General features: G+C 51.3%; 1 protein-coding gene across 1 annotated transcript; it reads right to left on the bottom strand.

The window, feature by feature from the left end:
- Positions 1-3,121: 3,121 nt before the first annotated feature.
- PTGS1 (prostaglandin-endoperoxide synthase 1) lies at positions 3,122-24,338 on the bottom strand. The gene is made up of 11 exons (XM_043567288.1): positions 24,171-24,338; positions 23,982-24,077; positions 17,338-17,454; positions 16,814-16,954; positions 16,469-16,612; positions 14,191-14,372; positions 13,995-14,078; positions 11,994-12,240; positions 9,553-9,839; positions 5,667-5,814; positions 3,122-4,255 (listed from the first exon to the last, which is right to left on the bottom strand). Exons 1-11 carry the CDS (start codon positions 24,175-24,177, stop codon positions 3,900-3,902), a joined length of 1,809 nt encoding a protein of 602 aa, XP_043423223.1. The 5' UTR covers positions 24,178-24,338; the 3' UTR covers positions 3,122-3,899.
- Between the last annotated feature and the right edge of the window lie 2,453 nt (positions 24,339-26,791).

Below are 26,791 nucleotides of genomic sequence, written 5' to 3'. Positions count from 1 at the left end.
AGGTGTCTTTGCACCTCTACTGTTCGGTACTTCTGGAATTTCACTTCTTGCGTGCTTTGCTTGCAATTACATTGAGCTGCTGCCAGGTCGACAGTGGTGCCACTGTGTTTTTCTTTGTAGTGTTCTAGGGCTAGGATCCACAGAGGCAAAACAGACCTAAGAATACTCAGATCCACTGAGGTAGAACTTCCATGTCCCCCATGGAACACCCTTCCTATATTTCCCATATTATATGTCCCTCCTCCCCAAAGTGCAAGCCATAAAACTCACCTTCCCACCCTTTCTTGGAGCTGGAGTGCAGGCATGGGTGCTAGGCCCCACTAATCAGACACGAAACACAAATGACTTTAATTCTAAGCAGAGGAAAGTGGGGAAGCAGGCACCATGCAGAACGAATCCACTTTCTGGCGGAGGTGGCTGTAGAAGCTGCCGGGTTTCAGGGGCAGCAACAGTAGAGTTTTGGCAACAGAGGTGCAATCTGAGATGCCTGTGTCCAGTGGCAGGAGCAGAGGCATCTTTACTGGACCAGGAGCCACTGTTCCTGGGCAAAAAGCCTCTGAGCCTAATTCTCTGGTCCTGCCAATGGTTCCATGAGCTGTGCAGTGACCCATAATAAATTCCTTCCTGCTAAAAACAGGCAGGAGGGAGTTCTTTTGTTTGCACTGAGAGCTCTGAGTGAATTACCCACTAGGTTCTCTAGAGAAACAGAAGCAATAGGAGGTGATAGATTGATGATGATGCCAATGATAGATAGATGATAGATAGATAGATAGATAGAGAGATATAGATGGCTTTGTCTTTAGGAATTGGTTCACACTTCATCAAGTCTGAAATCCATATGTCTGGCTGCAAACTCAAGCAGGAATTGAGGCTCTATTCTTGAAGCAGAATTTTCTCTTCTCTTGGAGAACCTCACTTTTTACTCTTAATACCTTTCAGCTAAGTAGATGAGGCCCAGCCATGTTATCAGGGTAATCTTTGCTTAAAGTCAACTGATTGTAGATATTAACCATGGCTGCAAAATACCTTCACGGCCACACCTTGATTAGTGTCTGATTAAATGAGTCCTGTAGCCCAGCCAAGTTGACACATAAAACTAACCATCATACCCACCAGATCAAGGTTCCAGGAATGAACATTCATTTTATGAGCATTAAGAGGCTTCACTCTGAAGGAGTTTCCTTGATGTATTTGACATATGTTTTTACATGCAAAAATTTCACACACAGTTGTCTGTACAGAACAAAGTCCACCTAAGTTAGGTACCTGCATTCAAGAGAAGTCTACCCCAGAAGCCATCCCACCCTCCCAACTGCACATCCCTCCACCTGGCTCCAACTGCTGTCATCTCTCAGCTGGACCATGGCCACAGCCTCCTCCCCATTCTTCCAGCCTTCGGTCCTTCCTGCTCTACTCTCTTGCCCACCTGGCACCACAGTGCTCTTTCTAAAACACTAGACTGATTGTGTCTCCCTCAATTAAAATTCCTTTCAGAACATCATAGTGCTTCTACCATTTCAGGCCAACAGCCATTAAGGTTTGGCTGCAAGCAATAGACATGAACTCTGACCAACTTAAGTGAAAGAGGAATTCATGGAGCAGCCCCCAGGATGGAAGGAAAAGCTAAGGTCTTGAGAAGGGCATGAACTCAGGCTTCCCTAGTGACCTTGGAAGCAAGAACTAAGGGACAATCTTTCTGAGCCCAGCTGTGGGGAATGAATCAGTGGGTTGTTTCAATCTCTATGTAACTCCATTCAGGGGCCAGTTTATAAGGAGAGGGTGTCTGATTGGCCAGGACTGATTCACAGACCCAAACCCTGGCCATGATAGAACCACCAAAAGTGGAATTAAAGAGAGGGTGAAGATTCTCAGGCAAAGTAAGGTTATTAGCAAAGAGGGGAAATAAATACCAGGTAAGCAAAGACAAGACAGCCATTTCATGCACACTTCTAGCAGCCGAAGAACCCCTGATCATCAGAGCAACTGGGGGGAGCTGATTGCATTCTTTGCATTCAACAGGACCAGGAAGGAATGGCTTAAGCAGTCCCCAGCCAACTAAGGAGAACAAGGGCTTTCTGGACTGTAAGACAGGAAGCCCAGCCCCAGGGATCCCATTTTCCCCCTTTGTTTCTGGGCCATTGTTTTTCCTAAAGAACTCTAAGCCCAAAGTGAGGAGAATGAAGGAACTTTCCTAACCTCTTACCTTTCCCCTCTGCCCTGTCCTCTCCTGGCTAGCTATGCGGAGTGGGTGGTCTATGTGGCTGGGAAAGGGTCTCAAGTCTTAGGAGCCAAGCAAGGGAAGGCAGAGTAGTATGGGTTAGAAGGGAAAGCATACTCACCTTGCCTTTGTCTTATTTCATTATTTTTTTATCATCTGCTCTAGCCCCAGTGGAATGTGAGCTCCACACCGACAAAAGCCTTGTCTGTCTCAATCACTGCTAATAGCCCCAAGCCTGTAGCAGTGACTGATGTGTAGTAAGCACTTAGCAAAATCAATGTGACTGAAAGCATAGCATGCAGTAGCTACACCCCACCTTCTGCCTCTGACCCTGAGCCAGAGAGGCAAGATCAGGCCTGGAACTGAGTTAAATCAGGAAGAAAGAGGAATTTGGATGGGGGAAGAGCCCAACTCCAGATCCAGCCAGACCTGGGTCCTGGTCTGGCTCTGGCACCTGTGAGGCATGCCACTTGACCATCCTGAGTCTCGGTTTCCTCATTTTTGAAACGAGGATTATGCCACGTACTTCATACTCTTGGGTAAGAATAAATGAGAAGTAAATGTGGGAAATTGGCACACAGTAAGTGCTATCCTCCCCAGATGCCCTCGTCTCTGCCCTTGTATTCTTTGTAAGGAAGGAAATTATTCTAATCAGATGGTGGGTACTGAATGCTCTGTCTCCTGGGGCTGGGGAGTTGTGGATTTCAGGAGAGCAGCCTGGAAGGGACAATGCCTGACCCACAATGGGAAATGGAGATCAGTGGTGGAAAAGCTAGGTGATGAGCTAGGGGCCCTAGTGGAAGGTCTCAAGACCTGCCCATCAAGCTTGCAACTAGGAGAAAGGCCACACCAGTATCACCTCTGCTTCTGGAAATGGGATGAAAAGTGATACATAGCAGGCAATTTGGAAAAAGAATTTTATTAGCTTCATGAGAAACAGCTTCCATGAGTCAAGACATGGATGGCGATAGAACTCTGGTGGCTTCCAACCAATGGCCTGGAAAGAGCCCACCTGTTCTCCCTCCTTGGACCAGGGTCTAAGTTGGGGTTTAAGAACACCCTACTTCCTTGCCCCCTCAGTGCAGGCACAGAGTTGGGAAATGCATTCTTGTTAGACCTTAGACCATAGATTCTCCTGCTCTGTGGATATCTTACCGAACAGGAAAATGAATCAAATCACCAGTCTAGATATTCAGATCAAGACTGATCTGGCATACCAGTCACCATTCTGGATCAGGAACCAGGAGTACAACATTCTGAATTGCCATTTGGAAAATCAACATTCTGGAGGGCCACCCAGAATTCTAGAATGCAAAATGAGAATCCCTAACTTTCTAGATGATTTCATCAGGAGCTCCACATTTCAGAATGCCTATGTTCCAATTCAACCAGAAATCTGACATTCTAGGTCATCAACCAGGAACCCGGTGTTCTGGGATGCCAAATAAGAATCGCTCCTAACATTCTGGATGGTCAATCAATAATTCAGCATTTAGAATAACAAACAAGACCACAATATTCCAGATAATGGGTGAGAGACACAAAGTTCTAAATGTTGACCTTGATACTCTCAATGCCAAACCAGATACCCAACATTTAAGACTTTCAACAACCCTGGCCTCAACTTTCTGGGATGACCAGCACAAAGTCCACCCCCCAAGAGTGCTGCTGCTCTCCCCCCTCAGAGCTCTGTAGATGGCCGCTCCACACCAGGCCCATCATCCTGGTGGGGGTCGGGCACATGGAAGGAAACATAGGGACAAGTCTTGGTGTTGAGGCAGACCAACTTCTTCAGCGTGGCTGTCTTGACCATATTGAAGCCCATCTCACCACCAAATGTGCTTGGCTTCCAATACTCTGGAGAACAGATGGGATTCCCTAGGAGGCCCTTGAGAGAAAAGGGGGCCCCAATTTCTATCATACTCTCCCCAAAGATGGAATTTGGATGGCACTTCTCCAGAAGCAGCCCTGGGAAGAACTCCAAGGCATCGATGTCTCCATACAGCTCCTCCAACTCAGCTGCCATCTCCTTCTCTCCTGCAAGGGGGGAAGCTAGAGTCAGAATCATGGCACCATTAAGGTTAATGTGGGGAGGGAAACTTCTAGGCCCACCTTTTTCTGGAGAGAGTACGGGACTTCAGAAGAGCAGCTGAACAATTGAGTACATGCCCTAACATCTGGCCTGGCTGACTGACCCTTCTCCATGGCTGCATCTAGGGAAGGAATGCTACTAAAGAAGGAATCAAGGGCCTGGATGGGCCACCGGACAGCATGTGACCTTGAACAACTCATGTCTCTTCTCTGTGCCCTAACTGCATAATGGTGACAACAGGGAGACACTATCCGTCTTGCTTCCTTCACAGGCAGGTTTCAAGGACGTATGCTAATTCAAGTCCCTTCATTCTTCTGGAGCTCAGAGATGTGATGTAACCTGTCCAAGCTCACATAGAGATTTAGTTATAGTGTTCTCTTCCCCCTCTGGACTGTCACAGGAAATTAAAGAGTGACAGAGATTGTGGTTCCAGAATTATGGGGAGCTCACTCCCCAGTCTATGAAGACCACATATTCACAGATAGTGGCAAAAGGGAGACAGACATTGAGCTTCCCTACCCATTTCCCTCTATAAGGCACACAGTTATGTCACACCCTGCTCAAGCCCTCCCACTGTTTATGACAACAGTTCCCAAACTCTTGGCAGTCCACAGCAGGAAAGAAAGGAAGAAAGAAAGAAAGAAAGAAAGAGAAAGAAAATCCTCCCACTGTTTATGACAACAGTTCCCAAACTCTTGGCAGTCCACAGCTAGAATGAAAGAAAGAAGAAAGAAAGAAAGAAAGAAAGAAAGAAAGAAAGAAAGAAAAAGAAGTGTATATACTATACACACATACATATAGATTCTTGGCACCATGCAGGCCTACTGAATCAGAATCTTGGAGAGAGATATCTGGGATTTGATATTTTTAATCAGTTTCCTAAGTGATTCTGAGGCAACTGGTCCGTAAGTAGATATTTAGGAACCACTAGATAGAGTAAAACCCAAATTCTTTTACATAGAATCCAAGGTTCTACACAATTTGGCCCCTAACCCCACCCCTCCCCACACATAAGCACCTTGCTCCAGCCACACCCACCACTGTGCACCCCCCACCACCACCACAGGTTCATTCTTAATGGCTTCTGTGCCTTTGTCCCTTCTGTTCTTCTACCTAGAATGCTTTCCCCCTTGGTCTCCATCCAGAATATCCCTATTTATCTCCTTCAAAGCCAGCTGAGAAACCACTTTCTTTCCCCAAGAGGGATCATTTGTTCCCTTCCCACCCCTCACCTCCCTGACCCTCCAGCACGGTGCTCACACACCCCTCATGACCTCCACAGTCTGTTTCCACAATGTCCCCCTCACTTCACTGCGAGTCCCTCGAGGGACCCACGTCCAGGAAACAGCTGCTCACCTGTGAGCTCCTGAAAGGACGTGTAGGGTCTCAGGCCGAACCTCTTGCGGTATTCATTGAAGGGCTGCAGCCGCAACTCACGGGATTCCTTGATGACATCGACAGCCACATGCAAGACATGGTGGTCCATGTTCCTACCCCCACCAATCTGCCAAGACATAAACATAGCTGTGGTCTGAGAGCCAGGCCACAGTATTCTAGAGGAGATCTTCAGGTTAGGAGCTCTTCCCAAGCCCAGACAGAGCATGGCTGCATCCAGCAGTCACCATGCTGGGGACTCAGCCCCAGGTCTGCCACTGTCGTGCTTTTTCAGGAACACCCCTGTGTCTCAGCTTCCTCATCGTTAAAGTGGCAGTGGGCCAACAGGACCTCTCCAGTGGCTTACCAGCCACACTATTCCCCAATGCTTTGCATTTAAGTGAGAATCCCAACATCCTGTTACAAAAGGTTCTGCAAGTTTTAGATTCAGCAACTAGGATTCCATAAAAGAAATGGCAGAATGGCACTAGCCAGGAGCTCAAGTAGAAGGAAGGGCATTGTGGCTCTGGAAATGAAATCTGGATGGGCAGAGGGGGTTCTGAGACAGCACATGAGAAACAAATGGATGGACAGATGTTAGTTTTGGGAGCCGAAACTTTATGGTATTCTTCAAATCTGTTTTTATCAAAGAATAGAGATGCTTAATCATTCAGCTGGGGGGGGGGGGTCCTGCTAAGGAGCTTTTTCCTATTGGTTTTCATTCCTGTATTATAGCATCGAGATTCAACAAAATTCTAATGATTAAAAAGTGAGGCACTGTTGGGATGCCCGGGTGGCTCAGCCAGTTAAGCATCCAACTCTTGATTTCAGCTCAGGTCATGCATCATCTCACGGTTTGTGAGTTTGAGCCCCATGTTGGGCTTGTGCTGTCAGCAGCTCAGAGCCTGCTTGGGATTGTGTCCCTGTCTCTCTGCCTCTCCCCGGCTCACATATGCTCTCACGTGCACTCTCTCTCTCTCAAAAATAAATATTTAAAAAATTATCTTTAAAAAAAGTGAACCATTTTTTAATGTTTATTTATTTTTAACAACACTTTAATGTTTTATTTATTTATTTATTTATTTATTTTATATTTTATTTATTTTCGAGTGCATCCGCATGAGTGGGGTAGGGGCAGACAGAGAGGGACAGAGGAATCAGAAGCGGGCTCTACACTGACAACTGCAAGCCCCCCAGGAGCTCATGAACCATGAGACCATAACCTGAGCCAGAGTCAGACGCTGAACCAACTGAGCCACCCAAATGCCTCAAAAGTGAACTACTATTAACCGACCACCACTAGAAAAGGGAAACTCAGAGCCAGAAGGTAGGAACACAGAGTATCATGTCACTGCATTCACACCAGATAAAGCTACTCATGGAAATGCAGGTGACTAAGTCTGTTGTTTCTCCTTCCTTCTGCCCAGGTCTCCTGGGCAGGGAGCAGTCATAAGCTAGCAGGGAGGGAGCTAAAATCTTGCCATGAAAACTATAGTGTATCTACAACTTTAGCTTAACTAAACTTGGAGTTTAACTCCAAGACCAAGGGGTGGTGTAATATCCTGTTAAAGGAATGAAAATAGAGTTCAGGTAACCTGGTGTGATCAAAAGGCTCCAGAGAAAAATTCTGATTCATAACAGTTAAGGAGTATTGGTCTAAAGAAAACTCTATTACTTGGGATGAATTGATAATGTCAATACTTAAGAAAGAGTTCTGTTTAAATAGAACAAATATAACTGGATGGGAAGGAGGAAAATCATAATTGGGTGAAGTCATGCAACTTGGAGCAGAGCAAAGCTAGCAGAGGCCAGTGCAAATGTCGGTTCCACCATTTACAACCTGTGGGACCATTGTGGGTTGATTTGTGTCCCCCAAAGAGATATGTTGAAATCTTAATCCCCACCACCTGTGAAGGTGACCTCATTTGGAAATAGGTGTAATCAAGTGAAGATGAGGTCATTCTCCCTTAGGGGGATCCTGACAACCACTGATGTCCTCAGAGAAAACAGGGACTCAGGAAGACTCCATGTTGGCATTGGCATGAGGTGTCTAAGAGGATGGTCAGTAGCCAGCAGAAACTAAGACAAAGGCATGGGACAGATTTTCCCCAGGAGCTTTCAGAGAGAGCACATAGCCCTGCCCACACCTTCTACCCTCCAGAAATGTGAAATAATAAAATAAACTCAGTTTGTGGTCCTTTGTTAAGGCAGCCCTAGGAAACTCATGCAGGGACCTTGAGCAAATTACTTAAATTTCAGTTCCTTCATATGCAAAAAATGGGGAAGGCAAGAGCATTCACCTGATCCCTTGTGGTGACATTAGCAAGATAAAGTATGCAAAGCAGTTATCTCAGTGTTGGTCACATGGTAACCCCCCACCCCCAGACAACAGCCACGTGTGGCAATTATCAGGGGAAGCCCTGTTTTATCACTGCCCATGCTCTCTTGAACATCCTGAGAGGTGACACACTTATGACTTGCCTTGGGCCAAGTACAACCCCGGGGCTTTTCCCACAGCACCATGGCCGCTCTTTGAAAATGCTTTGGAAATGACACAGCCCCACACAAAGCTGCTATCTCTGTTCATCTCTGTGTCCCCACAGAGAAGAGAGGCCATAAATCAGCCAGAAGCTGCCCATTGGTGGTAGCACATGCTATTCCAATCAAATTACCAGCGGTAGACCTAAATCCACAGGGTGCCACAATATCATGATAGGGCTTAGGGAGAAGGATCAGAGAGAAGCGCGGGGAGCAGGGCTAGGACAGAGGAGATAGGGGCTTCCAAGCATGGAGGAGGAGAGATTCAGGAGGGAGCTGCTTAGAAATTCCAGGGAACATGCTGTATTAATTTGCTAGGGTGGCCATAACAAAGTATCACAGCTTGGGGAGCTTAAACAACAGAAATTTACCAGTCTGGAGGCCAGAAGTCCAAGGTCAAGGTGTCAGCAAGGTGGGCTTCATTCTGAGGCCTCTGTCCTTGGTTCATCCATGGTCATCTTCCCCCTAAGTCTTCCCACTGTGTATGTCTATACCCTAATCTCCTCTCCGCATAAGGGCACCAGTCACAGTGCGGCCCATCCTTTGAGCTCATTTAACCTTAATGACCTCTGTAAAGGCCCTGTCTCCTAATATGGCCACAATTCTGAGCACAGAGGGTTAGGACTTCAACCTATGAATGGGGGATGGGGACAATTATGCCTGTAACGGAGGCCTGTAATTTGATAAAGACCAACTATGTGAAGACACCTTCGCATATATTACCGTGCCCTGAATGTCCTCACGGTCCTCAAATTGCCATGCCCTCTGACCTCCAGGCCTTTGCCATGCTGTGCCCTCCACCAGGAGCATGATCGTCCCCTGCCATTAACACAACCCCTCTCCCTGGGAGAGCTCTAGCCATCCTTTGGATCTCTGCGCAGACATCATTTCCTTATCTACAGCTCTCCACACTGGGTCACAAGCTCCTCCCCAAGTTCTCAAAGCACTGTGGGCTCTTTGTATTGTGGCTCTTAACATGCTCTTATAATTCTGATAATGTCAGAAGAGCACCTGGCACAGTGCCTTGCACATAGTAAGTGCTCACATGATGTTAGCTGTTCTATGGCTATTGTTCCTCACTAGGGTGTCAGTGGCAAGAGGACAAGGAGCCAAGAACCACGCTGACCTTGCTCACCACTCTATCCCCCAGCACCCAGAGTAATGCCTGCTATTACTGAGTGAACGAAAGACAAGAGGAGGAATAAAGGAATGGGTAAAGGAATGTCGGAGTGGCACCACCCTTATGGAACAGAAAAGCACACTGGGCTTTGGGTCTGGGTCTGTTGCACCCCAGACCCCATCTGCCCTCCCCCACGCTCCCGAGGCTCACCCGGCCAGCGCTCTGGCGAGAGAAGGCATCCACCAGGGCCTCGACCCCATAGTCCACCAGCATGGAGGTGTTGAACAGGAACTGCTCATAGCTGTACTCCCGGGAGCCCACCTTGAAGGAGTCAGGCATGAGCGGGTGCCAGTGGTACAGCTGGTTGAACTCCATGGCAATGCGGTTTCGGTACTGGAACTGGACGCCGAACAGCAGCTCCGGGTCAAACTTCAGCTGCAGGAAGTAACCGCTCAACTGCTGCACATACTCCTCAATCACAATCTTGATGGTCTCCCCTGGGGGTGGGGGGTTGGGCAAAGTCAGGGGAGCACAGGGACTTGGCCACCTGGCTCAGGAGGCAGGCCAGCTCATGAATGGTGCTTGCTTCTCGCTTCTTTATTGTTGGTGGTGAATTTGGGGGGCCAGTTTCACTTAGTCTTTTTGTAACAGGGTGTGAAAATGGAGTTTTTTTTCTTTTGAAAGAGAGAGAAAGCATGAGTGAAGGAGGGGCAGAGGGAGAGAGAGAGAATCTTAAGCAGGTCCCACACTCAGCATGGAGCCCAATGAGGGGCTCAATCTCACAACCATGAGATCATGACCTGAGCCAAAATCAGTCGTCAGGCATTTAACTGACTGAGCCGCCCAGGAGCCCCAAGAAAGGAGCTTCCTGTCTCATGTTGGACCAATGTCCCAAGACAAGAGCCAAATGCTATTCCCACATTCCAAAGGGATGTCATAGGCCCAGCTAAGCAGGACATGGAAGGAAGTGCCCGAGAATTGGTTTTGTGGCCTTATGGTGATCACCCTCCCACAAGATGTGGGAGTGGTCACAAATGATGAGAAAGTGGAGATTAACTTCATGGGGGCTCTCAGAGTGAGCCTCCAGGAGTGAGGACAGCTTCAGAGAGACCCCTCAGAGCTGCCGCAGGAGCAAAAGAGGCAGGCTGAGGATTTAAGATGAATCTAGTCCCATGTACATGTCTTGCATTTTCTTACACATCAGAACTCTCATGAACAGCTTTTCCTCTGCCCCCTCAGTAACCAGCTTCAAGTCAAAGAGGCAGGGAAGAACCAAACTGAACGTTCCATAACAGAATGAAAACTGGTCATCAAGATAGGAAAAAGAACTGATTACTTTAGCCAATTAGCCATGAGACAAACTGGCTTCTAGCAAATTGATCTGGAGCCATGAGATTTGCCATCGGTAAGGTCCAGAGCCTGGCATCACCATTCCTAGCCTCCCTCTCCCCTCTCCAAGCTTGAGCTGTGTCACCTCATCTGTCTGAACCTCACCTTCCTTCTCCGTAAAATATGCATCGTGATACTATGGATGGGACCATTGGGAATAGCAGACAGAAGCAGCCTGGCCCAGGGCCCTGTGTAATTGGGAGTATGACCACATGCAGGCGGGAAGGAGGATGGCTATGTGTGGGCGTGTGGGGAAACCCCCTCCCCCCACCCAGGAAGGAGCTCCGCTTGCGATGTGGTGCAAGAAGCAGGAGCTCCTGCAGCAGCCAGACCTCTACTGAGTAGCCTTGGAGATTTCACTTAACCTCTCTGAATCTTAATTTTCACAAGGGTAATCATATCTGGTTAATAGCATTGTTGGGGGAAGGTTAGCCGAAGCACTGGACATACAGCTTCATTACCTTTGATCACAGCTTCGACACCAGCTTCCAGCCACAGACTTGCCCTTTCTAGTCAGTCTCCAAAATGCTAGGACTTCAGCACAAGCCCCTTCTCCTTCTTTAGACTGTTGCTATCCCTGATGCCTGGCTCTTCCAGGCCCTAGTGAATCAGGCAATATAATTGGAACCAGCCATGCCCAGTGATGCCCAGAGGCAAGGGAAAGTGGTTACTGGTGACTCAGAGTGAACACCGTCTGGACAGGGGTGTCAGGGACCAAGCTCCCAGGCAGGAAACCATCTGACATTTTAGGCTGCAGACTCGCCCCCGTAAGGGACACAAAAATATCTTGTCCCTGAGTCACCCAGAAGCTACCAAACTCCAGGAAGGCGGATGCATGCAGAGCAGAAACAGGACTCCTGAAGGCAGGGCAGGCTAGAATCTGACCTGCACACGCTGGGGATGTCACTGTGTGCTTCTGGGGCAGTACAATGGGGAGACAGATGGGGGTAGCTAATCAAATCTGCTGTAAGTCACCATAATTGACCATCACAGCCATCCATTTTCCAAAGGCCTACTATGTGCTAAGTGCTTTTCATCATCTCTACAAATCCTTACAATTATCATTACCTCCAGTGTCCAGATTTGGAAACTGAGGCTCACATAGGGGAAGGGGACTGCTCCAGGTCTTATAGCTGGTAAGTAGAGGAGGTGGGGTCCTAATCTCAACTCTCTCTCCCCAAGCCCCCCTCCCCCCACACACACCCTGCTTTTTAGGATGGAGGACATGACCTTCCAGGACAGGGCTGGTCTGGAGTCCTCACCGATAAGGATGAGGCGGGCCGTCTGGAAGAGTTGCTCATCACCCCAGGTGGGGTGCTCAGCCTTCAGCAGGTCACACACGCGGTTGTGCTCACGCAGCCAGAGCGTGGCATAGAGCATGAGCCCGGGAAGCAGCCCAAACACCTCCTGACCCACAGCCATCTGGCTCTGGGGTGGAATGTTTCGTGGGTAGTGCATCAACACCGGCGCCTCCTCCACCGATGGCGGGTACATCTCTCCATGCAGCACCTGCGGGATGGGGCCGCCTGGCAACCTGGGGACAGGGCAGGTGCCTGCACCTGCCAGAGCTGACACCCTCCCTTCTGACAGCTGCCCATATCACTCAGGGCAACTGCCCATCTTCTGTAACCCAGGCTGATGGTTCTAGCCGATTCTAGTTCCTAAATCTTTCTTAGAACGGGTCCCTTTCTCTCTATCCCCACTGCCACCACCTGCTTCTAACCCACTCTCATCCTCCATGCTGACCCCTCTCATCAATGTCTCCCTACATTGACACTTGTCCTAGACAGTCCATTCCCAGTACCACAGCCAGAGTAATCCTTTAAAAAAACAAACAAAACCCAAATCTAGTATCATGCCCTGGCTTCACACCCTTCCAAGTTCTCTCTCTGCTCTTGGCAGAAATCAGAGATCCTAAACGCGGCCCCACAGGCAACTCCACCCTCGCCTGCCATCATTTGGGTGTCCAGGCAGCCACACTTCCCTTCCCTCACTCCTCCGAGCCACACCAGCTGCTTCTCCTCTCTAAGTCCAGGCACTGCTAGCTGGAAAGCCCTTTTCCCGTCTTGGCTTCCTGAACTCATCATCCCTGCAGCTCTTGGTGTATCTGAACTTCCCAGGGAAGCCTGCCCCGCCCTCTGAACACTCACAGAGCTTTTTCCTAGCGGGTGATCACAAGTGTAATTGATTATATGGCAGCCTTTTCAATCATTCAATAAATATACACCGAGGGCCTACTACATGCCAAATATTGTTCTTAGCCTTAAAGATTCAGCAGTGAACTTTGGGCTTGGGTTTGGGTTTGTCTAGATTTGTGTGGTCCAATACGGTAACCAGGAGTCACGTGTAGCTGTTGAGCACTAGACATGTGGCTGGCGTGAATGAAGAACTGAATCTTTAACTTTATTTAATTCAGATTTACTGACACTTCAGCAGTTGGAAAACCTTTAAGTATGCTCAGAACAACGTGAGCATGTGAACCTGCTTTTCAGCTGTAACTTTATGAAATCTAAGTACAGATCAGATTATCCCCAATGAAAATTTGGCATCCCACGTGAAATGTGCGATGAATATAAAATACAGATCACATTTCAAAGATTTAACATGAAAAAAAAAATAATGTGAGCTATTTTATTCATAATTTCTGTATCAAAAATAATTTCTGTATCAATTACACATTGAAATGATAATATTCTGGCTATACATAGAGGGTTAAATAAAATATAGTAGTAAAGTCAATTTCACCTGTTTCTTTTTACCTTTTTTAATGTGGCCACCAGAGAAACTGTAATGACATGTGTTGGTCACATTGCGTTTCTGGTGGACAGTGTTAGTGCAAACAGAAAGTCGTGGATCTGGCATCCTAGTGTGTGGGTGCAGCCCTGATGGGCTGTGGGTTCCTGAAGGTCAGGGCCCATTAACTATCCTGGTCACTGCTCCACTGTCTGTGCCAGGCACACCATAGTGTCCAAATGATATGGTGGAAAAATGACAAGTACATATGCAGACTGGAAATGTTCATCTTCTAGGAGATGGACACCCCAAAGTCCACCCCCCAGGAGAACATGAGAGGCTGTGTCTGCTCCTAGTGTGCTTCCCTTGCCCGGCACCTTCCCCCAGGGTTCATTGTCTCTCCTCCTCACACACATCTCCAGCTCCTGCAGCTGGTCCTTGTAAGACGCCACTCAGGTCCCCCAGTGGCCTCTGCCAGGGAAGGCCACGGGAGGCCTTTCCCACTGCCCCATCTGCAACCACAGTGCTACCTGGTATTTGAGTTTCCCATCCTTAAAGAGCCGCAGCTGATACTGACGTTCCAGGTTGTCCCCATAAATGTGGCCGAGATCTACCTGAGGACAGAAAGAGGGTCCGGTCAGCGGACTGGGGTGCCGCCTCAGCGATGGTGACCTACATGTGCTAAGTTAGGCCCAGAGAAGTCCTGAGCCCCTCCTAGGTACTCACCCCGTGTCCCAAGGCCTTGGTGAAGCCAGGACCCATCTTGCCAGAAGTTTTGAAGAACTGGTGGGTGAAGTGTTGTGCAAAGAAGGCGAACATGAGGTTGGTTCCTTGGGGGTCAGGTATGAACTTCCTCCTGAGCAGGAAGCGATGGCCCAGAATCTGGGCATCTGGCAACTGCTTCTTCCCTGGTTGGGGAGGTAGGGAAGGGCAGTAGCTGTCTGATGTCTCAATCTCCCTGCCCCACAGCCTTCTGGGCTCACTGGACCAAACTGGTCCACACAGGAAGCCCAGATCAGCCTTCCTCCTACCAGATGGCCCCTTGCACCTTTTCTACCCTAGAAGTATTTATGGGTGAAATGGCATGATATTTGAAATTTGCTCTAAAATACTTCATTAAAAATAAGGCAAGGGGGATAGATGATATAAGATTGGCAAATTATGGATATGTATTGAAACGGAGAAATGACTACATAAGAGTTTATTATACTTTCTTCCCAACTTTTGTGTGTGTTTGTAACTCTGAAAAAAGTTAACCAAAAAGAAAGAAGAAAGAAACGTAAATAAAACATAAATAAAGAAAAAAACAAAAAACAAAAAAGATCTTGGACTCCCTGGCCCTGGAGCAAGGTAGCCTATGTTTGAATCTGGGTACGCCATTTGCTGACTGTGTGAACATAGATAAGTCATTTTACCTCTCTGAGCCTCGATGCCTTCATCTGTAAAATAGGGCATCTGTAAAATACCTATTTTATGCAGTAGTTTGAGGTGTACATGAGATAATGTAAGCATGACTGAGAACCGGTGAGATGGGATCTTGTAAATCAAGGATCAGCAAACTTCAAGCTTTTTCTGTAAGAAGCCAGATAGTCGATCTTTCTTTCAGGTTTTGCCTGAAAAAGCTCTGTCACCATCCACTCTGCTTTGCTCTTGTAGTGGGGAAAACAGTCACAGATGGTACCTAAGCAAATCAGCGTGACGAAGTTCTAATAAAACTTTATTCCCAAAACAGGAAGTGGACTGGATTTAGGCTGTGGGCTGGAGTTTGCCAACCTATTTTAAATATGCCAGTCTTTCTGTCTGGGGTAAAGACAACAGGTCATCTCAAAGCAGGTGTCTGTCATCATGAGAATAAGTATTAAGAGCCTTCCTTAATTATGTCAGTGTCAGATGCGTTGGTACCCAATGCCCATACAGAAAGGAGTAACTGAATTTTTGTGTTTTGGTAAAGGCACCCTTTCATAGTACCTCAAGCAAGGCTCAGTGTTGAAGATTCAAGATCAAGAGAACCTCTCTGGATTGAGATGGTCGATTGGTTTCCTCTATCAGGCAAGGAGATCAAGCACCCCAAAGGAAACTCACCAAAAGGGAAGTTGGAAGGAGTGGTCTGCACCCTATAACCTGGACTCACCCCTTGGATTAACATTGAAAAGGGGCTGGTTCCAGCAAAGTGCTGGCAGAATCCAGAGACTCTGTAAGACCCAGCTATCTGGCAGAATAGTCATGCTTTAGACATAGGAGCTAAACATGTGAGTGCAAACCATCAGAGTAGTGCCCTGAGACCCAAATTAGGACATCAATACCTATGCAAGGTGCTGAGCCCACAAAAGCCCACAACCACAGGGCTGCACAGGACCCAGCGTTCAACAGTGTCACCATGTGGACAGGGATGGAAGTGATGGCAGCAGTGGACCAATGCCTCTCATGTCCCCTCTGTATTTGAAGCAGAATTCATGGCTCTGAACTGAGTAAACCCCTGGGTTTTCAGGCAGTCAGGAGTGGAGTGGAAAGAAGGACTTAGGAGGAAGATCCCTGCCAATGCAAACAAGTGGGGTCTTGGGAAACTAAAGAAAAAACTCTGACTTTACGTGTAACCTACACTGATGAAGCATGGTAAACTATTTATATCAGTTAAGAACCAAACATGGAGTCAGCACCCAAATAGCACAGTATTCCTTCCTTCCTACATTTCAACTCTTAAGTCACCCCCATTTCAGCAAGATCCCACAAATTCAGTAGACATGTTTCAAGCAAAGAGGCACCCTGGAAATATGGAAGCACTAGTCTGACTCTGCCACTGACTTCTTAGGTGACCACAGGCAAGAGTCTCCACCACCCCTTCCTATCCTCATTCCCCAGCCCTGTCCTTGTCCATGGTTCTGATATGTCGTATGTATTGCCTTTGACCACCCATCTGGGAAATGGGTCAATAATTGCTTTTTCACCTGCTTTTCCCCAAAGAGAACAGGGCATCTCCTGTGACTCCCAACCCCATCTCCATTACCTTTGGTTCCCATGGGCGTGGGGCAGTCTTGGGGCACAGAGGGCAGAATACGAGTATAATAGCTCACGTTGGAGAAGGACTCCCAGCTGATGTAGTCATATGCTATGTTGTAGGTGGGAGGGCTGGGGATAAGGTTGGAACGCACTGCAGAGGGAGAATATGGTGACAAGGGGGTTCCCATCCCCAGTTACACCCCCCTCCCTGCCTCCTCTTGGGTTGGACTTGTTTAACCTGGCATCATAGTCTCCCAACCCACTGCCCTTATTAGATGCCAAGAATTCCAAGAGCTGGAAGGACTTCCTGCTCCCCAGAACGGGGGTGGGGGGGATGCTACCCTCCACCCACCTGTGAGTACCAGGCGCATGAGCATGTCTCGGATGAAAGTGGCATTGACAAACTCCCAGAACCAGCGCCCATGTGTCAGCAGGAAGTGGAGGAAAGCGGGGCTGGGTCGCAGTGAATTCCGGAGCCAGGTCCATAGCTCGGCTGCAGGGACAATGGGAGCCACTCAGTCGGGCCTCCTAGTAGGACCAGAAGTGGCCCAAGTGGAAGACAGGAACCGGGAATGAAGCCAGGACAGAACCGGTCAGAATGTACGGGGCAGAGTAAGGATGGAATCTTGGAAGAGATGACACATGACAGAGCCAGAAGCAGATGTGAGAGGGCAGGGGACAGGGCGAGGGCATGAGGTATGCCAGGAGGGAGAGCTCTGCTTCAGCCGGGTCAGGGAGAGTGTCAAAGGTCAAAGCCAGGCAAGGAAGGAGAACTGGGCTAAGGCCAGAGACAAAGGCAGGAACTGGGGGTCTCAGAACAAGCCCAAGGGAGCAAGGGAGCCCAGGACAGGAGTGGAGTCAGGAGGCCCGGCTCACGGATGGTGCAGTTGGGGCCAGAATATCCCGTGCGGGTGCAGTCACACTGGTAGCGGTCAAGGCCGAAGCGGACACAGATCCCCTGGTGTTGGCATGGGTAGTAACAGCATGGATTCACTGCAGGGGAGAAGCAGAGATCAGAGGTGACTCGAGGATGACCTCTCAACCCCTGTCCTGTCCCCAATGGGGAAGTATGGGGCCAGACATATGGACTCAAGTCACAGGTCTGTCCTAACTCACTTGGTGGCCCTTTCTGGACTTCAGTGTTCACCTAAGGGTCCTCTCTGCTCCCAAAGTTATGGCTGGAAGCCCCAGGCCCTGCCCTGGTCAGACCCTGTTTTGGTCTCTAGCCTAGTCCACATGGGCCCCAAAGGGAAGTCCCCACCTCTTCCTTGATGCCATCAAAATAGGGCAGGGGGAGAGTTCAAACACCAAATTGTGACACCAAAGGTTAGGAAACAACTGATAAGACACAACAACCACAGGCTTCTAGAGCATTCACTTCTTGCCCAGTCAGAGCCCAGCACCAAGGGCTGGGTTTGTGAAGTTCAGGAAAGGGATAAGGATGGGGGGGTCCTCTCAGACCAGCCCACAAACTCTAGGTACCTGGACACTGGGAAGATGAGATTGTCCACCATCCCTCTATTTTTGTAGAAGTGGGGGAAGAGCAGGAATCATAATGCCCACTTGCAGATGGGGAAACTGAGGCCAGACAAGGCAAACCCCACACAGGTCACCCAGCAAGTCACACCAGACAAAACCAACCTTCATTTACACCATACCACCCCCACCCAAGACTTGACATTCAAGTCCAAGGAAAGAAGTTTCCCAGAACCCTGTGGACAAAGTGTGAGTTTGAGGGGATCTCAGCCCCCATTCCTGATAGGCCCAGCCTTGGCCTATGTCAAAGCATACTCTGGGCTCAAGGATCTTGAGGATGGTCAGGCACCAAGGGACAGGGGAGATATAGTTGGAAAACCCTCCTGAGGGGGTGAGTGGAGCTCTGGCATCAGCCCTCCTGCCTCTTGGAGAAGTCCCCACCAGGAATCTCTCCTCATATCTAACCCAGGTCTTGCTGACCACAGCCCCTTTGTTCGAATCTGCACTGCTTTAGTGATTCTTCAAAAGCAGAGGTAGGCTTCTCAGAGCTCATTCAGTGTTCATCACAGCTCAGCAAAGGAAACTGAGGCCCAGGGGGAGGCGGAGGCCTGGCCAAGGACACAGAACAGAGCAGGACCTCCTGCAGACCCAGGTCTCCTGGATCCTGGCAGGGGCTGCTTTACCAGCTTCACACAGAAAACACCAGACTCCCTTCTGCAAACACACTTCCTTATCTAGGCTCAGAGCCAACATTATAGGGAACCCCTATTCTTTGTACAACGGATTATTGGGGGCCAAGAGGGTAGCAAGAGGTGGCAGAAGGGTGTTGTGGTTAGAGGGCATGGCCCTGGGCAAGGACCAACCCCTCCACTCTTAGCCTCTTCACTTGGCAGCATGGGGCCTAGAGAATAGGGTCCTCATGGCCCTGACCCAGGAGAGGGCCCCAGCAGCAGTGCCCCCACACCCCCCTACACACATACACTCAGGCAAGCAAAAAGAGAATCACAGGAATCATGCAAATAGTTTTGTTTAAGCCCTGGCAACTCCCCACAGCCCCACAATGGCATCTCTGTGGCCCCCGTAGGGAGTGCAGAAGGGAGGGGCCTACAGGAAGAGGGCTGGATGATATGGCCTTATCAAGCTGATACAGGCAGACCCAGCAGGCAGGACGCAGCCTCCCTTCCCACAGCCATGTGCCCAGAAATGCCAAGGGGGGGGGGGGGAGCAGTGGGATTACTCCCACTGGGATTACTCACCCCAGTGGGCTCAGGGCTCTGGAACTCTCCTCACTGATCCCTCCTGCTCAGGACACTCTACCTACCTGCTTAATACACCTGCCCAGGACCCCCTGTAGCTCCCCACTGCCCAGCCCCCAACCCTGGGCACACAGGGCCCTTTAACCCAGATGGACATCAGTCTACTGCTAAGCAGGCATAGGAGCTAAGGCCCAGCCCTTCACTTGGCTCAGTTTCCCCACCCTAACCACTGTAGGGCTTTCAAAAGAACCTCAAGAGGGCCTTCTAGCTCATTCTGTGGCAGCCCCATCCCTTAGCCCCAAAGTTAAAAGCTCTCCTTCCTTTTGCCCAGACCACGGTTCTTCCCTAACAATTCCCTCCAGGGCCATCTGACCCTCCCAAAGAGCTCATGCCTTGCCTCCTCAGGAAACCTCCCATGAACGTCCTTCACTCCGCTCTGTGTTCCCACTCAACCTGCTCTTCTCCACCATGAGCCCCCAGGGGAAGGGGCAATACTTTCCCCACTTTCTCCTCCCTAACACAGGCCATGCACACACTGGGGCTCAACCCAAGTCCTGGAGAGATCCAGCCACCCAAGGGATCCAGATGTGGTGGCCAGAACTCAACAGATGTTTGCAAAGTCAATAAAATGAAGCCAGGAGAATGGCTACCCCGAGCTTGGCCAAAGATATCCCTCATCTTCCCAGCCCTGGCTGCTGGCTCAGAAGGCTAGCCTGGAGGCTTCCTGCTTCCTGCCCTAGAGTTCTGCCCCAGCTCCTGCCCGCACCCCTCTCCTGCCAAGAGAGGCTATGTCCACGCAGAGGCTCCTCCCTCCCAGACCCACCATCCAACCTTCCCTCCCTCCTCCTCCACGATCTTTCCATAAACACCAGCTGCCCCTGGAAGGAAAAGTTCTCCCCAGTGAGGAAAACAGCTGCCTCTGGGGCCCCAGGGTGTCCGGGTGAGCAGAGTGGAGTCTGAGTGTCTCCTCCCCGGGATGCGCCTGACCACGCTGGACTGTCACAGTCGCCGGGAAATCCGGGGCTCTAGCGACTGACCACCCCACGGCCTTGCGTGCCCCCATTCTTTCTATCTGCCTGGCACTCCCAGGAGGGTGGGGAGACGCCCTGCAGGGCACAGAGGAAGAATTCCAGGCTCAGCATCAGGAGACTGGCCCAAGCCCCACTGCTTTGAAGTTCCAGAGCTAAGACTTGGATTCCCTCTCTTTCCCTCCCTTTCTCTCCCTGGAGGTTTTCAGGCCTGGATCTGGGAAAAGGATGGGGTAGGAGAGGCACTTAGATCCACAAGCTGGGAATGAACTCAGAGGGATCACCATCCCCTGCCACAAGAACTCTGGGAACTACTCACAAAGAAAGGCCTCCCTTCAGTCTAACTGAAGTCTGGCATGCTTTCATGCCGGCCCAGTTCTGTGCTCAGTGGAGGACACCCTGCATAATAAGCCATCCAGAAAGAGAACTGGAGAGGTGCAGGCACCGAATCTACCAAGTTCCCAGCACAGGGCCAAGTGCCAGGTAGGTGCTGGGGGAAATGTATCAAGAGAGCAGGAGAGCGGCTGCTCTTTACTGGTCGTGTGTCTTTGGGCAAGTCCCTTCCACTCTCTGGGCCTCATTTTTCCTGTGTCTCCCAGAAGGGGGACGGGGCAGGCGGGCTCTGAGGAGGCCTCCTTTGCAGCCTCCCCTTCTTTATTATTTGCATCAGTATGAATCCCCTGGCCCAGAGCTGAGAACCTTGCAACTTGCTCTCACTGAATCTTCAAGCCACCCCGGAGGTGGGGTCGATCAGTATGCTCATACCGCACACATTCCCACAAATAAGAAGTATCCAGAACTGCTTGGCTCCAGAACTTTCTGAGGATTAAGGCAAGGAAATGTCCCCCAGCCCAGGAGTCAGAGCCCCGGGCACAATGAAGAAACACCAAGTCCTCCAGGATGCACAGACACCAGGCAACAAGAGGGACCCTTAATGGGACTGAACTGAAATCTCTTAAGAATAATATTTAGAGAAGCTCCAGGAGCTTGGCAACCAAAGAGGAAAAAAAAGGCCCTGACTAGCCAGACCTGGGCCCCAGCCCCTACACTCAGCCAGGCCAACAGTCAGGGGCCGGGCACCCCCACACCAGGCCCCAACAGCTGGGCCCACAGCTGGAAGAGCCAACTGGAGAGGAAGCCCCCTCATGGCCCACAGACCCGGCTGGCGCTGCAGATAGGAGACGGCAGGCAGCAGGGAGGCCTTGGCACAGGCTGGATTCCCCTCCCCATGGGCCAGGGCTAACTGGCCTCAGGCCCCTCTGCCTAGCACAGAGCTCCGATTGCCAGGTCATGCCGTGTCCCTAGCCAAGGAGAAGGCACTGAGTCAAGTCCAGGGGCTAGAGGGGATAAGTTTGAGCATTAAGACTCCCGTGGCATGGCCTTGCCCTCCAAGCCTATCTCCTCCCCCACACGGAGAAGCCAAAGCAACAATGTCCCCTGTCACCTGCCCTCAGCTGAGTCTGCAGCCCTCCTCTGCGGGGGGTCGGCCTTTGCTGTACCTGTGAGGCACAGGCTCTGGCTTCCCGGAGCAGATGCCCAGACATCGTGGACCTCAGTTCACTCACAGACTGGAAGCACAAAGTACTGCTGCACCCAGCTTGTCATCGCTCTGTCCTTGACCCTTGCAGCAGCCCCTTAAAGGTTTCCTGGCCTCCAGTCTCAACCCCAAGTCACCTATGCAACCCAATTACCCTCAGGCCCGAGTCCTGGCACCTCACCCACATTGCCAGCCAGCACCTGCCCCTTGTCCTACGGCTCCCTATGCTCCTGCCTGCCTCCCGAGATCCAGACCTTTAGACTCCATCTCTGCCATTGCTTCTATCAGAAAGACCTTACAGGGTCTCACAGTAAAGCCTCAGAGCACTTACCAGCACTCACCACCTCCTTCAGGGTCCAGGTCAAACGTCACCACCTCCAGGATGTCTCCCTCGGTTCCTCACACTTGAGAGGGAACTTCTCCCCACCCTGAGCCTCACACACCCCTGTGTGGCCCTCACCCATGGCCCTGACCCCTTTGGATGACAGTCTGTTGGCGTTTCTGTCCCGTATGAGATGGCGGGCCCCTCCCGGCCCCGTGCCTCCAGCTCCAGCCAAAAACTAGCTTAAAGCGAGCCCTTGGGAATGTTTGTGGAGTGAAAAGAATAATTCCATTTAAACACTTCTGATATAAAGATAAGTAGAAAAGACAAAAACAAAATGGCACAGACCATGGTTCACTGGGTGTTAGTGAACACACAGGAAGACGGGCAGACCAGCCCTTCGTATCCCCATCCCCTTGGATGGGGCCTCAGAGGAAGTGCTGTGCTGATCCACGGGCTGAGGAGTCGGGTCACTGGGGCGGCCTGGTCGGCCCTGGCTCTGCTGCTGGGGTCTCAGACGGATGGGCTCTCCCCTCTGGGCCACAGAGCTCCCTTCTGTAAAGTGGGTCTGACACGTCTCCCTGGCAGGGCTGTTGTGAGCACCAAGAAATGGAAGCCCATAAGCTGGGCCTTGGAAACTGTAAAGTGCTGGCCACATGAGTCTTCTTCTTCCCACTAACTGGGCCTTTGCTCATACCTGGTCTCTGGAGCACCCCCCATCCTCTTCCTGGGGTCCCCAAATGCCACCCACTCAAACCCTCTCTCTCTCTCAGAAACCTGGTCTGATTCGCAGTCCACATAGACATCTTTCTTCTCTCCTCTGAGCACCAAATCGCTAGAGCATCGCAACAGAGAGCTCAGCCCCTTTCCCCACCCACATCCTCTCCTGCCCCCATTTTACAGATGGGAAATGGAGACCCAGAGAGGGATGGATCGTACAGCTAGATGGTGAAGGAAGCTACGTCCGGGCCTTGCACACACGCACATGCGCACACGCGCGCGCGCGCACACACGAGCAGTAAGCTGGGGGAGAGAGGCTGGCTAAGGGTGGAGCTGAATTCCTCCACTTGGAACCTGATACACTCATGGGGAGGGGGGTGCAGGAGTGGTGGAATTTTACAGGATCTGACTTTCCCCATCATCTTCTGGGTGATGAAACCAAGGAGGGCAGTGGTGGGGGGTTGGGGGAGGAGGGGGACTGTCTGTGGAAAGAGTTTGCAAAGTGCCTAGGGCAAGACAGATTCAAGTGCAAACCCTTAGACCACCATGTGCTGAGCGAGCTAGAGAGAATTACGGCACCTACCTGCGCCTAACTCACCTACCCATTGGGTGAGGATGTAAACCTCGGGGAGGCAACCCAGCTCTGTACATAAATGTGTTTCCACCGCCCCCCTCCCCGGGTCTTCCCAGAACGGCTGCTCTACCCGGACCCTCACCAAGGGAGACCTTCTATCCCCGGGCTGAGAATCCCCATGGGTTCCCAGAAAGTTAGAGGCTGGACAGGTGCCTGCTGCTTCCTCAGAAAGAGACCCCCAGCCTCACCCCCCGCAGGAAACAACGGGGTTGTTGGAGAAAAACGCAGCCTGGACAGCTGGGGGCCCAGAACAGGTGAGGGGGCTGGAGAGGGGCTGTCCTTCTCCCAAAGCCGCCGTGAGATCCCAGTCTGTCCTCTCCACCCGCCTCCCCCGCAAAGAAAACCCCTGTAGAGCCCTATCCAAGGCCACACACCCCCGGGGGTCTCCAGAGAACCCCTCTCCCGCCGACTCAGGGCCCTCCCCCATTCCAGGCACCGAGAGCAGAAAGGGGAAGCTGGGCTTGCCCGAAGGGAGAGCAGGGGGAGGGGCCAGGCCGGGGCTCAGGACGGGAGGCTCCCCGGGGTCGGGGGGGGGGGGGGCGCCTACCCGGCGCGGGGGCCCGGGAATCCGCGGGCAGGACCTGGGGCGGCTGCAGCAGCAGCAGCAGCAGGAGCAGCGGGAACCGGAGCAAACGACTCCTCCCTGCAGAGTGAGAGACATTAGGGCTGAGTCTGGCATTCAAGGCTCCGCCAAGGCAAAGGCATGGATTCCTGGGGACACCGGGGTCGGACTCACGGCTCATAGTTCGGCAGCGCGGCTGGTGCTTGCGGGATGTAGACGGTCAGCTCCCTGGGGTGCGTCTCTGCCCCGAGCTCTGGCCAGCCCGGCCCGCCCCCTCCCCACCCATTCCCTGGCTCCACCTCTCCAGCCAGCTGTCACCTCGGCAGCGCCGCCGCCCACTTACTTCCTCTGCTCCCGCCCTAGCCAAAACATTTTATTAATCATTCTGGTTGCAACCAAAGCAGTTTTTCACCTGAGACCCGTGAGGCATGTGAGCCTTTGAAGCCCGGTGGCACCAGAACGGTATCCGTTTGGCAGATAGGAAACTGAGGCCCAGAGATTATGTGCAATGCTGAGGTCACCCGAGGCTTCAGGGCAGAGCCGGGAGAATGCCAGGCCAGAGGCGCCGGCCTGAACCACACATCTTGACCCCCAGAGAGGAAAGGGGGCTCCAAGGAGCAGTCCAGGCTGGGCTGCACATGGTTTCCTGGATGGGCAACCCACTACCCTCAGACCCAACAGGGAGCACAGGAAGGCTCTGCCCTCTGAGGCCCCGGGTCGGCCTGAACCTCTGCTGCCAGAAATGAAAACCACAGGCTTCAAGTCCAGGAGACCTGAGCTCAAATCCAGACTCTACAGCTTACTAGCTGTGTCACTTTGGACCCGGTATTTACCCTTTCTGGTCTTCAGTATTCCCATCTATGAAACGGGGATAATCATAAGAACCCTCCCGGAGGACTGATGTAAGATGCCTTGAGAGGCACACAAATCTGTTGTTGCAAGCCTCGGGTATCAGGAGGCATGGTTTTCAGAGATCTCCCAGCTCGTGGCTGGCCAGGGCTGGCACTCTAGCCAGACTCACATCTACCTGCCGACTTCCCGGAACACCAAGATCCAGCTCCTCGATTTTATAGCTGGGGCGACAGATCCTAGCAGGGGGAAGGGACGGGCACTAGGTCACACAGAGTCTCCTGGTCCCCGCACCCAAAGATTTTCTCCTTTGGTTTCCCCAGCACACTGAGCCATTCCGTGGGCTCCACAGCAGGGAAGCTGAAGGAGGTGCCCAGGCATCCTCAAGGTGCAGGGTGGGAACCATGCCAGGTGGGGGAGAGGAGACCTGCTGGGAAGCCCCTCCTATGTCCCCACCCGAGCTGTTCCCATGCTCCACTGGGACAAAAGCCAGCTGCTCCAGGGAGACAGAGCAAGCCAGGGCAGACTCAAGGAGGGAGTGGGGCAGATAGAGGGCCCTGGGGTGCTGGGACAGGCTGCAGCTCCCCACCCCACATGCATCTCCATCCTCAACCCTAGATCCAGGGCCCCCTGGTGACTACCCAGACAGGGGCGAGGAGCCATAAGTCATGGATAATCAGTAAAAGGAATGGGCTCAGCATAGAGATCCGGGGGTCCAGGTACCCAAAGAAAAGGGGACTTTCTGGCGATGAAGAAAGCAGAGAAGAGCTTGAATGAGGCCCATTTCTACTAGCAGGGTCCACCCTCCCTTGAGGCTGTGGGCCCAGCAAGTTACCGCCTGGACCTTCTGCTGACTCCTTACTCTGACGCCACGCACCGTGCTCAAAGGGATGAACACTTGGGTGGCCTTGGCCTTGGGAGAAAGAGCCTCAGGCTAGGAGTCAGGAGAACTGAGTTCAAGTCTCAGTTCTCCCGGGGACTGACTGAGACAAATCTCTGCACCTCTCTGGGCAGCCGGTTCCCCATCTGAACAATATAAAGGTCAAATCAGATGGTCTCTGAGAACAGGTCTGGCATGGAGTGACAGGGCCCTCACTGTGGCCAGACTCTGTGACCAGGGCTGGAGATACCAAGATGGATGCAATGAAGGAGATGACAGAGGTGAGATGGTAGACAGTCCTCTGGGGACAGGATCGCACTGAGATGGCCAGTTGGAGGAGGGGCAGGTGAGAGCAATGGTGTCAGAAGTGCCAGGGTGTGCTGACCGGTTGGCACTGGGGCTTGAAGGAAAGACAAGTGCCGAGCAGGGCACCTAGGTTTCTGGCTTGATGCTGGCAAGAATACCCAGGGAAGGAATCAGGGAAGGGGGCAAGCTGGGGGAGATGGCACTTGAATTTGGACTCGTCGTGTTTAGTCCATTTCGGCAGCAAGTTCCAGCCCGCAGCTGGATATACAGGGGAGAGGTCCGGGCTAGCCCTGGCGCCAGCCCTGAGAAAGGCCACAGCAAGTGTCACCTTTCCCTGTGCCTCTACTCCAAAGCCTGTGACCTCCCCATCTAGGGAGTTTTCCTAGTCCTCAGGAGAGTGAGTTTCCACTGCTTGGGCAAAGCCCAACTCCAATGTTCCCTGGCACACCTCCTCCTCTTTCTGCTCTCTGAGGACATTCCTGTGCCTTGTCTGCTTACTGTGGACTTCCCAGCACACTGGACTGTGTTGTGTCAGAAGATTGTGGTCACTGTCATATCCCCAGGGCCAAGCACAAGATCTGGCGTATAAAAGATGCCTGCAAATGTTGTTTCATTGCATAAAGTAGGAGTGATTGAATGAATGAGAAAATATGGACCTTCTACAAGTGAGTGCGGGTCCAAGGCCGGCTTCATCAGGTGACTGCCAACCCATCCATCTGCTGTGACGACCACCAGAAGAGTAAGTGCCCTACCTCAGTTT

Source organism: Prionailurus bengalensis, chromosome D4, assembly GCF_016509475.1.
Source record: "Prionailurus bengalensis isolate Pbe53 chromosome D4, Fcat_Pben_1.1_paternal_pri, whole genome shotgun sequence".
Classification (NCBI taxonomy): Eukaryota; Metazoa; Chordata; class Mammalia; order Carnivora; family Felidae; genus Prionailurus; species Prionailurus bengalensis.
This window is presented reverse-complemented; position numbering and strand designations above follow the sequence as displayed.

What these genes read in the sequence shown, in the direction of transcription:
- PTGS1 (XM_043567288.1), bottom strand. An exon ending in TGGCCCCAACTGCACCATCC is followed by an intron (nt 16,955 to 17,337) that starts GTGAGCCGGGCC and finishes TTGTCCCTGCAG; the next exon opens with CCGAGCTATGGACCTGGCTC. An exon ending in CATGCGCCTGGTACTCACAG is followed by an intron (nt 16,613 to 16,813) that starts GTGGGTGGAGGG and finishes CTCCCTCTGCAG; the next exon opens with TGCGTTCCAACCTTATCCCC.